Below are 21,363 nucleotides of genomic sequence, written 5' to 3'. Positions count from 1 at the left end.
TCCACGCCTCAGCATCGCCTTTTGGCTTTTGGTGGATGGTGGTGGCGCCTTTCCCTGTTCTAGATCTTTCTTTGGATAAAATTCGGTTGCATTCTTTTCTTGGTGGTGGCTCTTCGGCTGATCGGCTCCACCCCTTGTGGGCACCGCACTAATCTTTCATAAAGAAGCACCTTATTAAAGAAGATCTCTATGTTCCAAGATTTTTCTTTTTTTGGGCATTGTCTTCTTTATGCCGGTAAAAAAGGGAGGTCCACTTCTCGTCCTGAAATAGAAATAGAAATACTCAAATCCCTGAAAATTTAATTCTAGCTCTTTTTCATTCCTCCATACTTATTTAAAAAATAATTTTTAAAAAATTAATTTTTGAGCTAGCCAATTCGGATTCCAATCACGAGCTACAGGCGCTAGAAAATATGATTATTCTGATTTCTGTTCTAATGCATTCTATTTTCGGTTCGGATCATGAACCAAATGCAGCTTCACTTTACTGGCTAGGTCCAAATTATCATTATTCTAAAGATCAGTGGTTGGGTTTGCGGCCTGACACACTCACTGCTACTAGCTAGTTAGTGCTATAGTGTCCACCGGACCCAAACCTATTAGCAGTTTGACTCCAATCACGACATTCCCAACCTGCCGATCACTTGGCCTAACTTCTACCATACTAGAACCATCATGGGCCACAACTTCCACAGAATGAAGGCATAAATGTCCTTGGGTGGAAAACCAGAAGGCAATTTTGGATCTATGTACGAACTTCATTTATTTGCTATATATGGAGAAATGATTGGGTGAACCCGTTAGCCTTGATGCTTCCCTGGATACGCCATCAGCATGGCCATGGCCTTGACTTGAATGCGATCATTTGGAGACTAAATCAGGATTCAGGACATCCAGAATTTGACAAAAATGATGAATTAAAATCGGCAGATTTGTGTAGGCATCAAGGGTTATGGTCAAAAATTGCCATCTAGGCACTAATATTTTTATTGATCTTGATGCACTCGATCACCATTACCGTTGCAAGTAGAGAAGCATTTTGTTTCCTCGTCACCTTTAGATACACAAAACAATCCATGCGTGCAAGTTGGTGCACAAAACAGTTCATGCAGAACTTAACAGGCTCCATGGGTTTGTAACTACCCAGACGCTGCTATGTTCTTCTAACGATCTCTCTGGAACGAGTTAAATTCGATTTCTTTTTGTGCTGCACATGATGGCATCCGGAATGTCGCAAATCAGCTAAGGTTAACTTCCTTACGTGAAATGTGCGTCATGCACGCATTGGGTTGGCCCAAATGGACTTGCCCGGCATTTTATGGGCGGGGTTTCCTTCGGGCTCGGGCCTTCCTTTTGTGGGGTCCATGGCTTCTTTCCGTTTAAAGGCATGCCATTCTGATTCTTTTTCTCACTCTCCTCTCTACTGCCCATAAATAGGTAGCGTTGGCTTCAACCATCCTTCAAGCCGGACATAGAGCCACAAAGCCGCCTCTTTGTGGTATAGTTCTTTCTTGTAAGGTCTCGGGAGAGAAAAATACATGCAATTGTGGCAGTAGAAGAGAATTATTTGGATTTGGACCTTTAGCTCAGGATACTGAAGCTTAAATAAAGGAAGTATGTGAGTGAGGATCTATGCTGACATGTATTTAGTCCTATATCAACTATACGCTAAATAAATTTTGAGAACTTACCGAGAAACCTAAATAATATCTCCTAACCATTCTTTTTGGATGGGATACCCTGAATTGGGTGGAGAGGGGAGCACCACCACCAAAGCCATTCTCTTTTTTTTTTTCCCATCTTCTGACAATTTGCCTTGTAAGTCGCACTAATTTTAGTGGCAGATTCATGTCAAATGTTTATGTCTGTAGATTTGTAACATGATGGCTAACCTTTTGGCAGAATGCACAGCATACCGTCATCAAGAAACTCAAGTTCTCTAATCAAGCCAGTCTAGGTTGCTCTTACGTGGGTTCGACGAGTAAACGGATCAAAAATACAGAAACAAAAAATAAAATCAGGATTTAACAGCTAACCCTTCTTCCCTTGCCAATGGAGTAGGGTTCAAAGCAGTAGAAGACTGAAGATCCATTTTATGCCTGCAATTGAGCTGGATTACCTAAACCGGTAAAATTATCCATGCCTGGCCCCTGTGATACAATTCTATCCGATCCATTTTTGATCCAGTCAGACATAAGACAGTAAAATTCAAATCGATGTTTTTGCAACGTGGCAACCAGGCCTAACTTTGTGAGGATATCAATGACCACCTGTCTGGTGACATTCAGTTGCATTTATTGAGTAGGGGGAAAAGAAGAGAAATAAACAGGTTGCTGATTCTTGCATCTGAGAAGATTTGTTGAGATAGAACATCAATCAAACACAAAATCATGCAACACAGAATTTAAATTTATTTTCTTCATATCCCCGATTACAGTACATGTATGTTATTTCACCATCTGTACAGATGTATATGAACAGTGGGATAAAATACACCCATGGTACCAGAATAATGGAGAAAAAAGATATCTACATGCACAACACACAAGTAAACTAGGAAGATGCAAAACAAGGGTCTGTGATATCATCAAACTCAAGTATTAGCTCATCTAGCAAATTATCCAGTATCAGACCATCCAACTCCATCCCTACACACTCCACATCCCACTGGAGGTTCAACCATCCATCATTCTTTGCAAAATTTCGAGCCATTATACTTTCAAGTGCGCGGTTTACCTGTTTTCGTGAACTAAGATGCCAACTGATTTTTCCCCATACTTCCCTAAGGACATGGTGTCCCACAAGTAATGGTTTAATTTGAGAAACAAAGCATGAGAACCAGGGGCTACTAGCAAAAGATGATTCATAAATTTCCAATAGAACTTCATGGATGAGATCAAGCAGAAGTTCATGATCAAGAGACATATCATGGTCATATGCTGCAATGTCGAGTGCGTTAGGCCGGCCATCCACTTCACCCAATGGTAAGGGGTCTGCTTGTTGGTAAGGAGAGTTCCATGTTCCAAGGAACTCCTCATGAACAAAACCACATTTCTTTAACACAGCCCTCACATAATTGAACTCAGACTCGTCCTGTTGATCCACTTGAATGTGAAAAGCATTGACGTTGGTAAGGCCTCCTAGATTTATCTTACCAGAACTAGATTCAACAATCTCCACCACATTAGAGGCATCAGCACCCAATGGGTTTTCGGCAGTGGGTGAATCATCCGGTTCCTTGCAGTGGAGGCTTCTAGGCTCCAGATCAGGATCTGCTATTGAAGAAAAAGACAATTTAATTAAAAGATGTCGTTAATGTCCTAACAACAAAATGCAGTCAAGTTTGGTTGGCCTTTTTTTATTTTGTCTGTTGTCTGTGTGCTTGTTTACAGGTAATGGGTTTTGACATTCCATGCTCATCCATCTAATAATTCTGAAATATGAAACTTAGAGACCAGAAAAAAGAGAAATATATAAATAAACTGATCAGGATCAAGTCTTGCAGTTCTGAGACCTAGACAGTGACTACAATTCCACATATCCGTGCATTGAATGATTAACAATTTTTTGTTATTATTTAATAGAATGCAGGTTCAAAAGCTACCTTGTAATATCTAGTGAAAGTGCTAAAACAATATTGTTGATAGTTTAAGAGAAGTCACCTTCTAGAGTTAAATACTTTGCTGAAGTGACAGGATCCTCTTCCAAAAATGAGTCAAGAACAGAGATTGAGCTTTGTTTATCGGTTGGATACATTTCAGTTCCACTCTCCTTCTCATGTAGAGAAATATAGCTAGTGTTCTCTTCTCTTAAATCTGAAATATCTTGTATTTCATTCTGATCATGCTCGCTAACTAACACCGGCTGCCTGGAAATTCTAATCTCTACCTCATGCAGAGGAATATGACTAGTGTCCTCTTTGGTTGGATATGAAACCTTACTGATCTCACTCTGGTCATGCTCATTCATCAATAAAGAATGTTCTAGACCTCCATCTGTTATCGTACTAACATTTATATCTATACTATGTTCTGTAAAAGTATCTGATTCCTTGATCTGCTTCGTATGCACAAGAGTTTCCACAGATTCTGGCCCAAGAGAATTATTGATATTAACTGCTGCATCACCATCCAGGAGACCAGCAGCTGATACCTCGGATGGCGGTGCTTCATGAAATACTTCACTTTGCACAGCCTTAGTAAAAGAATGTGACCTAAACCATTCAGGATTAGAAAAAATTCTGCCGAAGGTTTTGGGGGTCTTCTTGTTCTGCAGACCACTGTCTTCATGGCTCGACTTCAAGCTCTCAGGCAGACTTTTGGATTCTTTCATTGAAATGGACTCAAGCAAATGAGAATACCTGTCCAAGGATTCAGTAAGCGAACGAGACCTTTGAATACTTCGATGCGGATACCTATTACCAGAAATCACAATCTTGTCTCTTGTGCTTTCTCTGTCACATCTAGATGAAGCAGACCGATGTAACTGTTCTTTCATGACATCCTCGGTTACTTTCTGTCCGTAAGGCACTTTATGGAGAACTCCGTCCATTGAAATCCGATGACTCTCCTTCATATTCTTGTTTATTACATCTTCTAATCTCTGCTCAAGGTCCTTAAAATGATATAAAATAGTCTCATGATCCCTCTGGCTTTTCAGTTCACGAGTAGAACCAGGTAAAATCTCAGAACTGGAACCAACTCCAGAAACATCCACAGATGCAGATTTTGATTTTAGAATATCAACCTTAATACCAGCATTTGATGCCATAGCATCTGCAGCCATGGTGCTTGAAATTGAAGGGGTGTTCCCAAGTTGGGACTTCATTTCTTCGTCTACAAAGATTTCACTTTCCTTCCACTTGGAATTGAGTCTAGATGGACCAGCTTTCCTGCCTGACAAGCCTGCTCCTGGGAATGAGCCAGACTTGGTTAATATTTTTTTCGGACCGGAACTATGATGTCTCTGTAAAAAAGCTTCCCAGACAAAGTTTTGATCTTTAAGTATTTTTAAAAATAACTCCCTGTCGGTCCTGTGTAACTCCAGCATATTGATGAAATCCCTCAAAACATCTCTTCCCAAGCCTTTCGCATCCACATGCTTCTGCTTTGATAAGGATTCCTTTGCTTCATTTAACATCTCCACCAGTCTTGCTTGCTCCTCTACTAAAAGATCCCCAAACTCATCAACAAGGTTATAGTCCATATGATTTAGAGTATTCATGGCCCTACATGCCTCAGATGTTTTACCAAAAATATGCCCATCTGGGCCACCGGGTAACAATGGAACATGTTCGCTGGCTGCAGAAGAATCAGACTCATGCGAATTGAAATAAACTGTTGAAATTTCATTGTCAGAAGTTTCTTCATCAGGAATAACATAATCATTGCACTCCAAATGATGGATGGAAATTGTACGCAGCAACCGTGGGGTTACATGTAGCATTTCCTGTTTCTGATCTTGTCTCCTAGCCAAACTTTTGGAAAACAAAGCTCTGATGCGGCCCTTGCTTGGCTTTCTTTTCAAAGTGTTGCCTTTGTTTCCAATCTGATTCAGTTCAAAGATAATCAGTTAAAGCCAACATACAGAATAACCAGACCATAATACTAGAATAACTTGGTTGAACATCAACTTTATGATTCACAGAAAAGGTTTGAGTGTATAACCAGATTTGTAGCACTAAGTCAGTGCATGAGTTAACAAGAAGATAGATAGATTGGCAGCATATGTTGAAGATTTCATATGTCTTAACTGCTTCAAACAAGTAGAACATAACAACTGAGCAAAGAGTAATTTTCATATTTATCGACCCATATAGTTTTCTAGCATCAGGCTCGTCCAAATATACATGATGCTTAAATTTTAATAGATGAACAGTTACGATTAAATATACAACTCAGGGACATCACTTTTTCTTGTTATATACTTAAAGAGGGCTAATTACTATTTTCCCTTTTTTAATTAAATACCCACCCATGTTACCATACATCAATATCCGCTCCACCCATCAAATATCTTTTTCTTTTCTGATGTAAACACGCATCAAATATTCAAAGCACTAGACAAAGCCCCAAAATCCACAACCCTCTAACCTAACTCATGGTGTTTCAGGCCACGTCCAAGGTATAGGAACTCCACAAACAGGTATCCATTAGAATCTCTCTGGGATTAGTTGTCTTCCATAGAAAGGAAACTTTGGTGATTATGAGTCAGATTTAAGTAAAACTGTGGGTTCCTCGAGTTTCACTTCGAATTTATCTAAGAATTTCTATCTTGATTTTCTGTTGAATTTGCAATCACATTTAAGTAAAACTGTGGGTTCCTCATGTTTCTGTCACATTTAAAATTCTATAACTTTGCATAATTTTTAGCAATTATGCATGCATGAAATGGAAAAGTTAGAAAGATGATCTCCCATTATGGTAGAGGGACTGAGCTCTGGGTTTTGACAAGTATACATTCTTGTATTAGGAGAGAACATGCAGTTCTTTTTGACACAGAGAAAAATGCACATCTAAAAGAAATATCCTCAATTTTCTGGGAGAGATAATCTTAATTCTGGAAGAACAGAAGTGTATCATTCACTGTATCTATGAGTCCATAAATTGTGATGCCAACCCTTCCTTTTTCTTTTGTTTCACAAAGTTTGAAAGACTTAAAATATAAGGGTTTCCCAATTTGTACACCTTTGAGTAAATGGCATATAGAGAAGTTTATCACAAAACATGTTGAGAGATATTTCTCAGTCCGCTCAAAATACCATTCCAATTAAATAAATACATAATGTCCTTCCGTACTTGCTGAATTCTCTAATGCTCAACAGGTGAAAATAAACTTGATATAACAAAGATTTACCAAAAAGAGAAACTCTCATGGCAGGAGGCATGCAATGATTGAGGATATATTACATGAGAAAAATAAATTCTACCACCCCCGTATGAAAGCCATGGAGGAGAATATGACATTACATTGTGAATCTAGGGAGACTACAAATTTTTCTAATTGAACAATTTGATCGAACTTACCAGGAAGTTTGTTCCACTTTCCAAAATGTCATGTTTTTCACCAATTGAAGGAGCATACGATTTTGGAGTTTTAATTCCTACATAAGAAATAAGATCAATAAACATAAGCACAAGAGTACGTGTAGTGAACAATAACTATTTGTTTCGCAACACACGATGATATAACCTAAAAAAGAAGCATGATTTACGTAATTTGATTTGAAAGATCTCTTAATTTGAAACCAGGACAAGTAAAAGAAGACGAAAGGCATGATACTCAAGCTCAATGCAGAGGTATACTTCTTACCTGCATAACGTTTGCCATCACCATGGCACCGGTCTGTAAGCTTCTTTCTGATGCGAAGGCGCTGGTGGAAATCCAAGAAGTGAAAGAAGCTCCACATACACCCTGAGTATTTCTTTTCATACGCCACATTGGAGTTCTGGTGCTGCAATTGTTTGGCCATTTGACAATGGCAGCTGAACAAAGAGGTGTCCTATGGACACCTCTCTTTTTGCTCACACCAAAAGATCGCGGCTGCTACCCAACGAGCCTGGCAAGAAATAGGGAAGAAAAACCCGCATCGAATTAGCAAACACCACAAAATCGATACCTCCCCAACGCCGCCAAGCTGAAAAGCACAATCGAGATTTGTATATAGAGCGAGCACATCGGTAAAAAACGAATTTTTTCCTTCTAAAGAGTTAGCACATAGGCAAAGATCGATTTCTTTTCCCTCTAAAACAGCAACTAATAAAGCATCATGAAAAGAACCAAAAGGCGATTGATATCCCAAAAACCAAGATAGCGTCAGTAAGTTTGCTCTTCTTTTTGCTTGTTTTCTTCTGCTCTCGCCAGGTAACTGAGGCTGTCTGAAAATACTGAATTAGATTCTCCCCTGCTGCTCTTGCTCTGATTTAATTCAAAGACTTCTCCCTGCTCTTTTATGCTATCCATATCGAATCTTTTGTATATTCTTACTCGCTGCACATTCTTTACCGTTCAACTTCTTGTGCTGTTTTTTGATTATAAGTTATGGTGATTACCGGTGGCTGAAACCCCACTAGTCCCCATTTTCTCCAAAAAACGACAAAAAAAAAAGGTTCCTCGATTCATCACAACTCTAAGCGATACCGAGATCCTAGAAACGATCAAATAAAGACAGAATTATTTTTTTTAAAAAGGAAAAGAACCACGAAACAATCGGGCAGAACCGATCAAATTATCACTCCATAACAAAAATAGCCGTCGATAATTTCAAGAAATCATACAAAATTATAGGAACTACAATAATTTGTTAAGCAAGAAGGGCCGTACCGTGCGATCAAGATGGTGTGCTGCGGCGAGAGAGAGAGAGAGGAATCAGGGATTTGGCGGCGGACGGAGTTGAGATCTTCCACTTAGGGTGTGAGAGAAGACAGAGGAGGCAATCGATTCGAGGCCTTCTTCGCCCATCGTCCCTTTTCAGGCCCGCCGCCTCTTCCGAAATTTTATGATTCTCCGTCCGCATTTCCTGCCCAAGCATCTTTCACCAGCTGTCGGGCCCTACATTTGCCAACCCGGAATTTTCCAAAATCCGGTCCGGTCCGGTCCGGTCCACCAGGATGCGATCATTGTATAGGTTCATTTCATCCAAAGCGAATCTCGTCCGCTCCTGGCAAATAAATATTAATAGTGATAATCCCCGAAGCGAATCTTTCCAGGTGCACTGGATCGGGCCATCCGCCTTCTTCTCGCTTGCTTCGATACTCAGATCTTTCTTTCCATAAATAAGCAATTTATTAGCTATATAAAACCCCGTTGGATGGGCTGGTTTGAGTCTCTCATTGTCCCACGGCCATAATAAATTTGCGGAGTTCCCCTTTCTCTCTCTTCTCTCGTTCTCTCCAACTCCCCCGCTCTTCGTCTCGAGCGCGTCACGGCTGCACACAGTCTCCACTCTCCTACTCTCCCCCTCTCTCTCTCTCTCTCTCCTGCTCACTTTAATGGAGGCATGGTTTGGGACAAAACTAAACCGGGAGGGGGGGGGGGGGGTGTCTACGTGACGCTGGAGCTAGTCCCGACCCCAAGTTCTTATCAATTTATTAAGAAATATTAAAATACGGATTACGATTACTAACAAGAAAATAAAAAACGAAGAGAAAGGGAGTTACAACGGCGAGGAGAATAACAGAGCTCTCCGACAGCTCGATAAAGATATTACAGCGGCGTAGAAAATTCTATGGAAACTTTTCTTCATTGCGGAGAACAGACCGATAATTGAGAAGTTTTCAAGCAGATCATAAAACAGAGGCGCAGAAGGTATTCTTCTTCACAAAGATGCGAGCATTAGGCTCTTTCTAAATGCACCAGGATGCGAGCATTACCCATCCAATCACATTTTGCACAGATCTCTAAATATATTTTTTTATTCATCCATACACATTAGATCTCAAAAGCAATTATTACGTGATTCAGTGGTAGATTTGCATTAAAAAAAATTTATTTTATTTGTACGAGAAATACAGCCCTGTTCCCCCAAGTGACAGCCACGATCAACTAATCCTAGGCTGTTTGCAGTAGCGTTTTTAACTCAACAATTTTAAGATCCCTACGCCCCACTACAAATTAAGGCTAAATGAAACTGTGGTCCTCCATAAAAAATAAAAAGAAAAAGAAATTATAGTCAGCCCTACACCCATTGTCAATTTCTCAAGCTGAGCGACTTCACATTTACAACATATGGCTCAAGATTCTTAGCAGTGGGCTATTTATAGCAGAGTGTTGTACGACACTCCAAAGCTACCATAAAAAAACAAACGGCCATCTCACAAAGCATGCCATGTAAAACCTCCTGATCTGATAGTCTTTCATCTTCTAACGGCAGCTATCAAATATTGTACGTACATCACTCAGCATATCCCCTATTAGATTTTTAGTGGTGAGTTATTTGCACCATAGAGTGTTTGTACAACACTCGATAGCTGACATCAAGAAATAGATGGCCATCTCATAAAACTTTCCAATTTGATGGTCGCCCATCTTCTAATGGAAGCTATCAAATATTGGTGCAAATGGCGCAAAATTCATTCTCTACACATTTATGCGCTCCCATCGCCACCTACAGTGATGCCGGATATGAGCAATGAGATGTAACGGGAATTGGCTGAGATGTTATGGAGCGGGGAACACGGGAATTTTGTGGGTCTACCTACTTGATGGGTGCTTGCTTGGTGAACAACACCACTCACCAACCTTCCACTTAATTGCCCTTGTGAAGGTTGGTCAGGGTAGGGTAGCTCTTGTTGGTTAATTTGGATGAGATGGCATAAGTATCATCACCTAAGAATGACCTAGCTCAATTCTATAAATGATTATATCTTCTTTGTTGAGTGTACAATATCTTCAAAGTAACAAAGATCCATCCTTCCCACATTAAAAGAAAAATTAGAAGAGTTCAAATTTATACGTGAGCCGTGGCATGCATGTCATTGAGGGTGTGGTTAGACCATTTCATAAGTAACAGGGATTTAATTTTAATTGAGCATGAGATGATAGGCCACTCTTCACCTAAGTCAGGGAATGTGGCCATGGGGCCTTTCAAACACGCATGAGGCTATGTTTAACTGAAAAGAAAAAGATAATTAAGAGCTTGTTTAGCTATTCCTATAAGATTGAGTTAAAATTCCTTTAAGATTTCTGGATTGAGCTGTTTATTTAAGTATGGCCTGTGTCAATCAAACTCCATTCAATCCAAATCTCATGGGAAGAAAAAAAAGACCTCCATAAGTTTTTATTTGTCAGATTTTTTCTTTTTGAAGCTCAAAGGCTATGGGCTAGGTTTAGATAGATTTTTAGAAAATGTAAGCTAGATGGATCAATAAGTCCGAATTTTATAAAGTGTTTTGCTCGACCTTATAGGAATATCCAAACAGAACCGAAAAGAAATGAAAATCAGCAAGAAAATGTGCCTGAAATAAGACATTTCCGCCATTATGAGTTCTTTTAGCATACTTTGAGACTGACCAATGACAAACTAAAGGGCTGAAGAAGAGTATAGAGTTGTAGGATGGCTGGTGATTTTATAATTGAAGTCAAGCTGTGTAGAATGTCAAGAACCAAAGAAAAACTGACTTATTGAAAACCTATTTAAATAGTCGATTAACATATGCATGATGGGGGAGTGATCTTAATTAACAGGTTGTACGTGAAACACGGGGAGTCATTTTTAGGTGGGGCTTGGAACCTTCATGGGGTTTGAAATGAGGCAAGAATTAGTCTCGAATTCCTATGAGTAAATATCTAATATCTTTGGACGCAGCTGGAATGTTCTGAGCTCACCACTTGTTTTCTCCGAGTCCAGACATGAAGCGTTCAACTTGAAATATAAGGGAGTCTATTAATGTTCGTTGAAATATAAGGGACGGCATGTAAAATATCTTAAAAATAGATGGTCAGAAGAAGATTCCTCTAATATGCTACTAATGTTCGTTGAATGCTTCAGGATGGCATAATTAATATTATTTTATTTTATCCATTTCGATACGGTGGCTTTCGAAGTGACCCAACTAGTAATTGGTTGATATGGATGGGGCATGTTCATCAAAAATAAATAAATAAATAAATAAAGAAAGAAAGAGGCATGATCCAAACTACGTACTAATCCTTCGAGCTTTGGTGCATACAGTTGTATGCATGCTTTTATATGTGTATATATATATATATATATATATATATATATATATATATATATATATATATATATATATGTAGACGTGTGAGTAAAGAAACTATATCCTACACCGCATGCATCACATCAGCGATGTACCACAGAAACAACCTGAGATGAGGTGAGAGAGGCAGCAATCTGGCACAAGTGCATGATGAATATGGTCTATAAGAACGAGACGAGATGATTGGTGCGATGTGCTGCTATATGATGCATATGATGTAGGGTATAATTTCTCGTTTGTACACGAGAGGAGGGGTATGAGGTCAGCATGCCGGGAGCTTACTAGGGGGAACAACTTAGGGATCTCTATTGCCACTCCTATTCATGTGAACAAACAAGCTTGGGATCCCGGCAGCTAAACAAAAGGCAAGTCCGGATAACCGAATAATTGCTATTCATGTGGTATATGTGGCTACTGGTGGCATGGGCAAAGAATATCACAGACTTGGGCTATAAATTTCCAGGTAGTTAAAATAAAATAGATAGTTAAATTTTTGACCGTAAAATAAAATACATTACTGGATATAAGGCAAATTAAATCAATAATATATCAATATGGTCATTTATTCTCCTAAAAGTTTGCAAGTACTATATAAAATTAAGTTAAATTATAAACATATTAGGATAGTGAGATGTAGATTAAATAGTTGTCTATCTAAATTTATATTTATTTTTCTTCAATGAATATAGATATAGATATTAGCTAGATGCTCAAATTTAGATCTTATCCATCTAGGTAGATTTAGATTAGAAAAATAGATCTAGTCTATTTTGTCACCTACCCTAATTTACATGCCTTTGCCCATTTTGCTTTGTGATTTGCATTGAAAGTAAGGTTAATTGGCTGTTCGTGAAGACCTCCGTGGAGTACTATATAATTCATTGATCATAAATCAAACTCATTCCAAACTATCATATACTTATTCTAGGTGAAAGCAAACATCGCGTCAGATTGATGGAGTAAAAATAGAAGGCAGAGGACCAGCTAAATTATTTGATATGGCTCTATTTGCTATTTTTAAAATTTTATCCAACAACTCAACCCGTCAACTAGATGGCGGCATATATCCAAAAGTCAACGTCCAATTAAATCTCCGATGAATTACAACTTGACGCAATCTAATACGTCTGGAAAATAATATTATGACTGATCAGTAGATAAGAAAAATACCCGATCACAACCTAAAAAGGAATATCTTAATTGCTCCGATCAGTAAATATGGAAAGAACTTAACAAGTCATCCATAAATTGCACGAACCTAATCACGCATATTCGTATCTTCTCGTCAACTAGATGGCGACATATATCCAAAAGTCAACGTCCAATTAAATCTCCGATGAATTACAACTTGACGCAATCTAATACGTCTGGAAAATAATATTATGACTGATCAGTAGATAAGAAAAGTACCCGATCACAACCTAAAAAGGAATATCTTAATTGCTCCGATCAGCAAATATGGAAAGAACTTAACAACTCATCCATAAATTGCACGAACCTAATCACGCATATTCGTATCTTCTCTTCTATAAATGTCAAATATGGATATCCTCAAGATAGGAAGAAAAATCAAAATACTATATTCTCATGGTTTTTTTTTAGTCTTTTCTTTATTTTTCATTGAAACTCCATCTGATTTAAATATTGGAGGCCTCTAGTCAAACACGTTTTGGCAACCTTTTTTTTATCATTTTTTATGGCTGTAAAATAACTTCAGCATTGTAAAATAACTTAAGCATGTCGGTACGTAGAATTGTTAGATTAGAGTTTGAACGACAACACAATTAAAACACAAAATATCACGTAACATAACTCGACGAAAGCTTGACACAGCTGAAGTGGACTAGGTGTCACGGTCTTATCGCCTGGGTGATCCCCCGTCGGCGGGACTAAGGCCCTGTTTGGGGGAGCTTTTGGAGGGTCAGAAAGCACTTTCTGGCCCTCCAACAGTACTTTTAGATGAAAAACTGTGTTTGGTAAATTTTTCAAAAAGCTGTTTCAGCTTTTGCGGGAAGCTGAAAACAGCTTTTGGGAGGAAGCTCCAATTTGGAGCTTTTGGGAGGAAGCTGTTTCAGCTTTTTCGGAAAGCTATATTTTTGACAAAAATGCCCATATTAAAATAACATAATTACATAGTTTATCCCTGTATCAACCTAAAAATCTGCTAGAGCCAAGAACCCAAGCCGTCAAACTCCCTTCCGTAAGAAAAGGTATTTTTCTTTTCAATTTTTGTATGCATCTCTTGAACCACATTTTAGAAGAAAAAAATTTTAATCCTTTTCCATACCTTCCAAAATCAATCTATTGTTTTTTTTTTATCATCAACCTCGCAGCCCACGCTGAGGTCCTCCTCGAGCGTGGACCATGAAGAAGAGCCCCTGGACCGCAGAAAATTATTTTATGGAAAATTATGAAAAATTATTATGGAAAATTATTTTATACTAATAATTATAATATTTTTGCCCCGAAAGCATTCCATTCCGTCCTAACTTACCTTTATTTTTGTATTATACTATAAATATAATATCATATTATATTATATCATAATACATTAATATGTTATGTTAAATAATTTAATATTATGTTATATTATGAAAAATTAATTTATACTAATAATTATAATATTTTATACCTTTATTATTGTATTATACTATAAATATAATATCATATTATATTATATCATAATACATTAATATGTTATGTTAAATAATTTAATATTATGTTATATTATGAAAAATTAATTTATACTAATAATTATAATATTTTATACCTTTATTATTGTATTATACTATAAATATTGTATTATATTACATTACATTATAATACATTAATATGTTATTTTAAATAATTTAATATTATGGTATATTATGGAAAATTAATTTATAATATTAATTATAATATTTTATACCTTTATTTTTGTATTAAACTATAAATATAATATCATATTATATTATATCATAATACATTAATATGTTATGTTAAATAATTTAATATTATGTTATATTATGGAAAATTAATTTATACTAATAATTATAATATTTTATATCTTTATTATTGTATTATACTATAAATATTGTATTATATTACATTACATTATAATACATTAATATGTTATTTTAAATAATTTAATATTATGTTATATTATGGAAAATTAATTTATAATATTAATTATAATATTTTATACCTTTATTATTGTATTATACTATAAATATTGTATTATATTACATTACATTATAATACATTAATATGTTATTTTAAATAATTTAATATTATGTTATATTATGAGAAATTAATTTATACTAATAATTATAATATTTTATACTTTTATTATTGTATTATATTATAAATATAATATATATTACATTATATCATAATACATTAATATGTTATGTTAAATAATTTAATATTATGTTATATTACCAAATATTAATTTACTCTAATAATTATATTACTATTATGCTATATTAACATAATATTATTTTATATTACAATAATATTATACTATATCGTATATTTATGTATTAATTTATGTTATATTTTATTATGTTGTGTTGTATAATACTATGCAATGTCCTTTATGGTAATTTTGTCATATAAAAGTACTTTCTCAGTTTGTTTACCAAACACAAAACAAAGTACCACAGCACTTTACGAATGTAGTTACCAAACAGCAAACAACTTTTTATAACAGCTCTACTTCAAACAGCTCTACTTCCAACAACTCTACTTCCAACAGCTCTACTGCCAACAGCTTTCCCAAACTGGGCCTAAGTCCGCCGGTCATTGCGCGGCGGAACCGCGTACGCCTTGGTTCGTCGATGCTGACTAGGTTGGACGTACTCGCCCGACGCTCTCCTCCATCGCCACGTGGCGTCCACTACCTCCCCCGCCACCCCATGGCCCGCCTTCCCAAGCCCCTGGGTCCTTAAGATCCCGCCGCTGGTTTGACTTTTGAAATAAAATTAAGAATAAGTACGTTAATTTTTTAATTCTGAATTTTCCTTTGCCCCGGGCTCCAGTTATCTAAACCCAACTTGGTTTACCGATCCCCGCACCAGTCAACGCCCAGAAGGGGACTTCCCGCATTCAAACCCCAACTCCTGCCCTCCCAAAGTCAAAGCCCCACCCCTTCTCCACTCTTTCTATCTCCCCTCCCCCCCCCGCTCCCCGGTTCGGCCCACCCAATTCCAATTTTGGCAATCCCCAATTTCTCCAAGTTCTCCAATGCTCTTCCCATTCTAGCTCACCTCCATCCCAAGAACTCTCCTCCCTCCTTGCTCCTCCTATGGGCAACGGCTTCGCGAAGCTGACCCCCTGCTTCGCCGGCGACGGCCACGTCCCGGTGACGTCGGAGCTTCCCGGCGACGAGAGCCTCGGTCACTCCTTCTGCTACGTCCGCCCTGACCTTCCCCTGGGACGTTCCGGTTCCTCTAAGGTCTGCCACTCCGAGGAGACCACCACCTTCCGTTCCATCTCTGGCGCAGCCGTGAGCGCCAACGCTGCCACCCCGCTGTCCACCGCCCTCCTCCTCCTCCTCCACTCTGAGCTCACCTGCTCCTCCGCCGCCTCCTTCGAGAGCTCCACCTCCTTCTCGTCCGTCCCCCTACAGCCCGTTCCCCGCTTCTCCGGGCCCCTCTCCGCCCCCCTTGCCGCCGACCGAGGCTTCATGTCCGGGCCTCTCGCCGCCGAACGGGGCTTCATGTCCGGCCCCCTCGCCGCTGAAGGGGGCTTCATGTCCGGCCCCCTCGCCGATCGTGCCGGAGGCGGCATCCTCTCCGATCCCCTCGATCTCCCCTCCTCCCTGTCCACCTCCTCCTCCGGCCACTTCCACCGCAACCAGTCGCAGAGCCTCGCCCTCCGCCGCCTCCGGCGGCTCCGCCCCCGCCGCACCGCCTCCTCCCTCCTCCGCGGCGCTGCCAAGGCCATCGCCCGCACCATCGCCGCCGCCTCTAAGCTCCGATCCAAGTCTTCCCCCATCATCAACTCCAAAGAATCCGATGATTCCAGAGCCACCGAGACTACTAATCCAAGCAGCGGCGACTCGACTACAAACCCAAGCAGCGGCGTTAGCGGCTCGACGCCCCATCCGATCAGCGGCAGTGATCAAATGAGCGTGGAGGACACCGAAGACTCGGATTCCTCCGAAGCCCCGACCAGCAATCTGCAGTGGGCGCAGGGGAAAGCAGGGGAGGACCGCGTCCATGTTGTGGTCTCGGAGGAGCACGGATGGGTCTTCGTCGGCATCTATGATGGCTTCAATGGCCCTGATGCCACGGATTACCTCCTCTCCAATCTCTACTCAGCCGTGAACCGGGAGCTCAAGGGCCTACTTTGGGAGGACAAGTACGATGGTCCAGAGCCTTCCGATGACTCCATCGAGGAATTCGACACAAAGGCCACTACCTGTCACCAAGGGTATGATGGATGTTGCAAAGAAGGAAGGACGAGTTCAACTACTACTGGGAGGAGGTGGTGTAAGGGGCCAGCCAGGAAGTGGGAGGAAAACCAGAGAAGGTGGAGGTGTGCATGGGACAAGGAAAGGTTGGAGCTTGACCAGAAATTGAAGGAGCAACTGAGCCAGTCGAGCTCGAGAGGCACCGTGAACCACAGGGAAGTGCTGAGGGCTCTGTCCCAGGCTCTGAGGAAAACAGAGGATGCCTACTTGGACATCGCTGACAAGATGGGCTCGGAGAATCCGGAGCTGGCGCTGATGGGCTCGTGTGTCTTGGTGATGCTCATGAAGGGTGACGATGTGTACTTGATGAATGTGGGGGACAGCCGTGCAGTTCTAGCACGAAAGGCCGAGCCTGATATATGGAATTCGGTGGGGAAGGCGACACAGGATTTGGAACGGATTAAGGAGGAGATGCTGCGCGACCTTGAAGCAAATGATCGCGGTGATCAGATGGATGGGGCACCAGCTTTGGCTGCCCTGCAGCTGACCTTGGATCACTCCACTTGTGTTGAAGAGGTATTACCCCTCGAAGTCTTTATATTTTCTATTCTGATGTATGATCCTGCTCTCATTTGTGTGGCATGGCTGACGTCTTGTTGCGATTCAGGAAGTACGCAGAATTAAAAATGAACATCCTGATGATCCTTCTGCTGTTGTGAATAATCGGGTGAAGGGTTCACTGAGGGTGACAAGAGCTTTTGGAGCTGGCTTCCTAAAGCAGGTATTGCTAATATTTATCTTGTTTTAATTGATGTTCTTGTAATCTATAATCCAGATTATAGTCTTTACGTCTGAACCAAATGTTAACACTACATTTACACTAGAGCAACATAAATACACACATCTATTGTCCAAATCATATATGGGATCATAATTTACCTTTTGATCCATTGTTTTGTTTAAAAGAACAGCTTGTGGTTATCCAGATATATTGGCTCTCTCTCTCTCTCTCTGTCTCTGTGTGTGTATGCATATATGTTTATGTGTGCGTGTGTAAGACTGTATATGTTGCTGTGTGGTGGTATTAATTTGTATTAAGCCAACCATACGATGCGACCACACAGATTCTTGTGTTTTTATATTTGGAGTTTCATCATTTTGTGACCTTATGGGGTCCTTGCAAAGAATGATGGCTCTAAGATCTTCAGATCATGCCATTCAGCCAATATGCATTTGAGCTAACAGCTATCCAGCTTTCAGAGGAGCTGGCGATTGTGAAATTTGTCTAAAGAGCGTTCAGGTCTTTAAGGAACTACTCCATGAATATATCTGGATTGCAAGAGTATGGTTCAAAGCCAAAAAAATGGTCGAAAATAACTATGCAGTCTTGATGTTGTGGGATTGCACAAGGAAAATGCCAAAGCAACAGGGAAAAATAAATTTTAAAAAAAATGCTATTCTGAACCTGACAGGAAGAATTTCTTTTTTCTACCCCTGAGGTTAGTAACAGGAAAAAAGTAGAACAAGAAAGAGTGGTATTAAACTCAATATCTTCAGCTGCCTCGGAATAGATTTTTTTAATCCAGAATCTTATTGGGGAACTGAAATTATCTGTTACAAATTCTAGATTCTAACGATACTTCTGGATGAAGAACAACTCCTCTAATTTCTTTATGTTAACTTGAATTGCCCAAGAGATCATGTCCAGAATGCGCAGTTCTCATGCTAATAATGAGAATCTTAGCCGTCATGCATCTAGTGGATGAATAAATTTTCACTAAGTTGGAGGGATCACTAGGTGATATAATTGACTGGAGGATATTTTGGATGTTCATGTTTGCCATAGTAATTTAGGACATGGAGCATTTGGCTCATCAAACATATCATGAGCCTTTTAGCTTCTCTTAAATTACTCCGAGCACGATTCTTATTTGCAGCATAGAATGTTACCAGCAATATTTTCCAACATAACGAATGCAATCAACAACCATTAACTTTTCAAAGTTTTCTGGCCCTGTTTCAAATTTAAAGCTTCTCTGTTATATAGGCAGAAAGGAACAGCTTTAATCATATAATATTCGATCCATTCTCAAAGATTAAGATTTTAGCAAGTTAATTTTCGACAACATGCAGGTCCATTGTGAATTCATTTAGTTTTACTGGTTATAGGAATTAATCTTCCACATTTATGGTTTTGTTAGACTCCATGTAACATTCTGCTTGTCTTCTGCAGCCAAAATGGAATAATGCACTCTTGGAGATGTTCAGAGTTGATTATGTGGGGAGCTCCCCATACTTATCATGCAGTCCATACCTCTTTCACCACAGGCTTAGCCCAAAAGACAGATTTTTGATACTTTCATCTGATGGGCTTTACCAATACTTCACTAATGAAGAGGCGGTTTCTGAAGTTGAGATGTTCATAGCAACAATGCCTGAAGGGGATCCCGCACAACACCTTGTCGAAGAAGTACTTTTTCGTGCGGCAAGGAAAGCTGGTAAGACCAGAATGTCCATAAATATTTGTGAGTAATGAAAAAAGAGGAAGAGAATACTTAATCAAAACCTTTGGTATTTCTGAATGCATGATTGCAGGGATGGATTTCCATGACTTGCTTGAAATACCACAAGGAGTTCGACGGCAATATCATGATGATGTTTCCATCATAGTTATCTCTTTGGAAGGAAGAATATGGAGATCTTTCATGTAAAATAAGGACAAATACAACGAAGATATAGAGATATGGAAAGTTTGGGCTTCTTTTGTTTTTTCCATCGCCATTGTACCATAATATTCAAGCTCTGCGAGAGATAAGAGTGCCCATGCATTGGTAGGTGGTGCAGACTGTATAGGAGCAGAAGCTGCTTCAAAATGAATTTAGCTGTTGTAGAAAGGAAATATGTACTCCATCAAAAAGAAAAACGAAAGGAAGTATGTACTCTTCTAATAACTGGTTCTCCCTAAGAGTTCCATTATTCAAATTAAAAGTGAGACGCATTTGTCTCATTTCTTCTCGCCATTTATTCCCATTTCCTCATCTTTCTGTTGAATTATTTATTTTTATTTAAGATTTACCACTATATAATTGAAATAAATTGCAGAACTCTGAAAATAAAAGCAAATGCATCAAGCAATGGAGACGGATACTTGAATAAAAACTGGTGCATATAAAGTATGAACGAGTCTCAAGTTGAAACTACAGGCTTTAAGGAACAAGGGTTTTAATTAAAAATAAAATTACCAAATTATACAGTAAATATTGCTCAAGGTACATTGTGCAGTGACTTTCTTTTTTAAGCCTTCATAAACTGTGCCAAAATTATCATGACTTTCATCAGAAACCAGTTTTAATGAAAAAAGTTGGCGATCCTTCTATCCTTAATAATAGTTGGCTTATTAAACAGAAATAGTCATCAATTCCAACTTCTGATCTTGTTTTGAACTAGTCCTGCTTTATGGCTGCCATCTATAGGTCCATCTTTATAGTAGTGTTTGATTGATGTGTCATTGTTATCTTAGAGAAGCTTGGTGCTTGTCAACTTATATTGCCGGCTTTCGCCAATATATATATACCTGGCTTTTTTTGGCCTTTTTCTCTGCACGGAGTATTCGTTGTTATCAGCTGCTTGCTGGGTCAATGGAAGGCTAACGTACGCGAGCATAACTCTCCGATCATGCATCGCACTGATGATGCCACTAGCAAAAGCAGTAGTGGGCTTCTGCAAGCTGCCACTTTGCCATTGCTCGCCAAAACTGTCATTGCGTCCACTGCCTTCTAGCATTAGCTCTAGCTCTTAAACAATCAGTAGTTATGCTGACATGGTGATGGACAGGTTTTTTGATTCTGACATTCTACTAGAGGCCCACCATTATCTTTTCTGGGACAGAAGAATCAAGGAGCAACTTGAAACTGAACTATCATTCTGCTGCTTTTGGTTGCCTCATCTCTAGAGTTCACCACAATCTTTTTGACTCCTGGCAATCCATGGAAGCCTTTTTAGCTTATGGAGGATGACTGCCATTGTCGAGCAGCAGAATTTGTTGCTGGTCATAATCACTCTTTATCACTTCACTGCACACCTCTGCTTGGTACCCTGTGAATGTCATGGGAAACTTTGATGCAGATTACAGTCTACAGCAGCTGACTCATGAGTGATCATCATAATGCCCTGTTATTAAGATCCTTGAATATGCTCGTGCCCTTTTCCTTTAACACCCTCAGCAGCATCTGGAGTATGGTAAATATCACC

At 39.2% G+C, this 21,363-nt stretch overlaps 2 protein-coding genes across 3 annotated transcripts; one reads left to right on the top strand and one right to left on the bottom strand.

Annotated features, from left to right (window-relative positions):
• Positions 1–2,391: 2,391 nt before the first annotated feature.
• LOC103721983 (uncharacterized) lies at positions 2,392–8,972 on the bottom strand. Of its 2 annotated transcripts, none has more exons than XM_008812381.5 (5): positions 8,323–8,972; positions 7,312–7,558; positions 7,026–7,102; positions 3,663–5,547; positions 2,392–3,272 (listed from the first exon to the last, which is right to left on the bottom strand). In XM_008812381.5, the coding sequence occupies exons 2-5, from the start codon at positions 7,469–7,471 to the stop codon at positions 2,554–2,556; spliced, it is 2,841 nt and encodes a 946-aa protein (XP_008810603.4). In that variant the 5' UTR covers positions 7,472–7,558; positions 8,323–8,972; the 3' UTR covers positions 2,392–2,553. The 2 variants fall into 2 exon arrangements, with proteins under 2 accessions (XP_008810603.4, XP_008810602.4); XM_008812380.5 differs by having other exon boundaries at positions 2,392–3,275; positions 8,323–8,507.
• Positions 8,973–15,889: 6,917 nt separating this feature from the next.
• LOC103721982 (putative protein phosphatase 2C 4) lies at positions 15,890–20,136 on the top strand. The gene is made up of 4 exons (XM_008812379.6): positions 15,890–17,688; positions 17,780–17,893; positions 19,346–19,610; positions 19,708–20,136. Exons 1-4 carry the CDS (start codon positions 16,003–16,005, stop codon positions 19,821–19,823), a joined length of 2,181 nt encoding a protein of 726 aa, XP_008810601.5. The 5' UTR covers positions 15,890–16,002; the 3' UTR covers positions 19,824–20,136.
• Positions 20,137–21,363: the final 1,227 nt, after the last annotated feature.

The sequence above is a fragment of the Phoenix dactylifera genome, chromosome 17, assembly GCF_051530095.1.
Source record: "Phoenix dactylifera cultivar Ajwa chromosome 17, Ajwa_hap1_PhDact_Kaust_v1.1, whole genome shotgun sequence".
In the NCBI taxonomy this organism is placed as follows: Eukaryota; Viridiplantae; Streptophyta; class Magnoliopsida; order Arecales; family Arecaceae; genus Phoenix; species Phoenix dactylifera.
This window is presented reverse-complemented; position numbering and strand designations above follow the sequence as displayed.

Coding starts and splice junctions, on each gene's coding strand:
- LOC103721983 (XM_008812380.5), bottom strand. CDS start 7,471: ATGGCCAAACAATTGCAGCACCAGAACTCCAATGTGGCGTATGAAAAG. Junction 5,548..7,025: donor AAAGTGGAACAAACTTCCTG/GTAAGTTCGATC, acceptor GAACTGAATCAG/ATTGGAAACAAAGGCAACAC. Junction 3,276..3,662: donor AAAGTATTTAACTCTAGAAG/GTGACTTCTCTT, acceptor TTTCTTCAATAG/CAGATCCTGATCTGGAGCCT.
- LOC103721982 (XM_008812379.6), top strand. CDS start 16,003: ATGGGCAACGGCTTCGCGAAGCTGACCCCCTGCTTCGCCGGCGACGGC. Junction 17,689..17,779: donor ACTCCACTTGTGTTGAAGAG/GTATTACCCCTC, acceptor GTTGCGATTCAG/GAAGTACGCAGAATTAAAAA. Junction 17,894..19,345: donor GAGCTGGCTTCCTAAAGCAG/GTATTGCTAATA, acceptor TGTCTTCTGCAG/CCAAAATGGAATAATGCACT.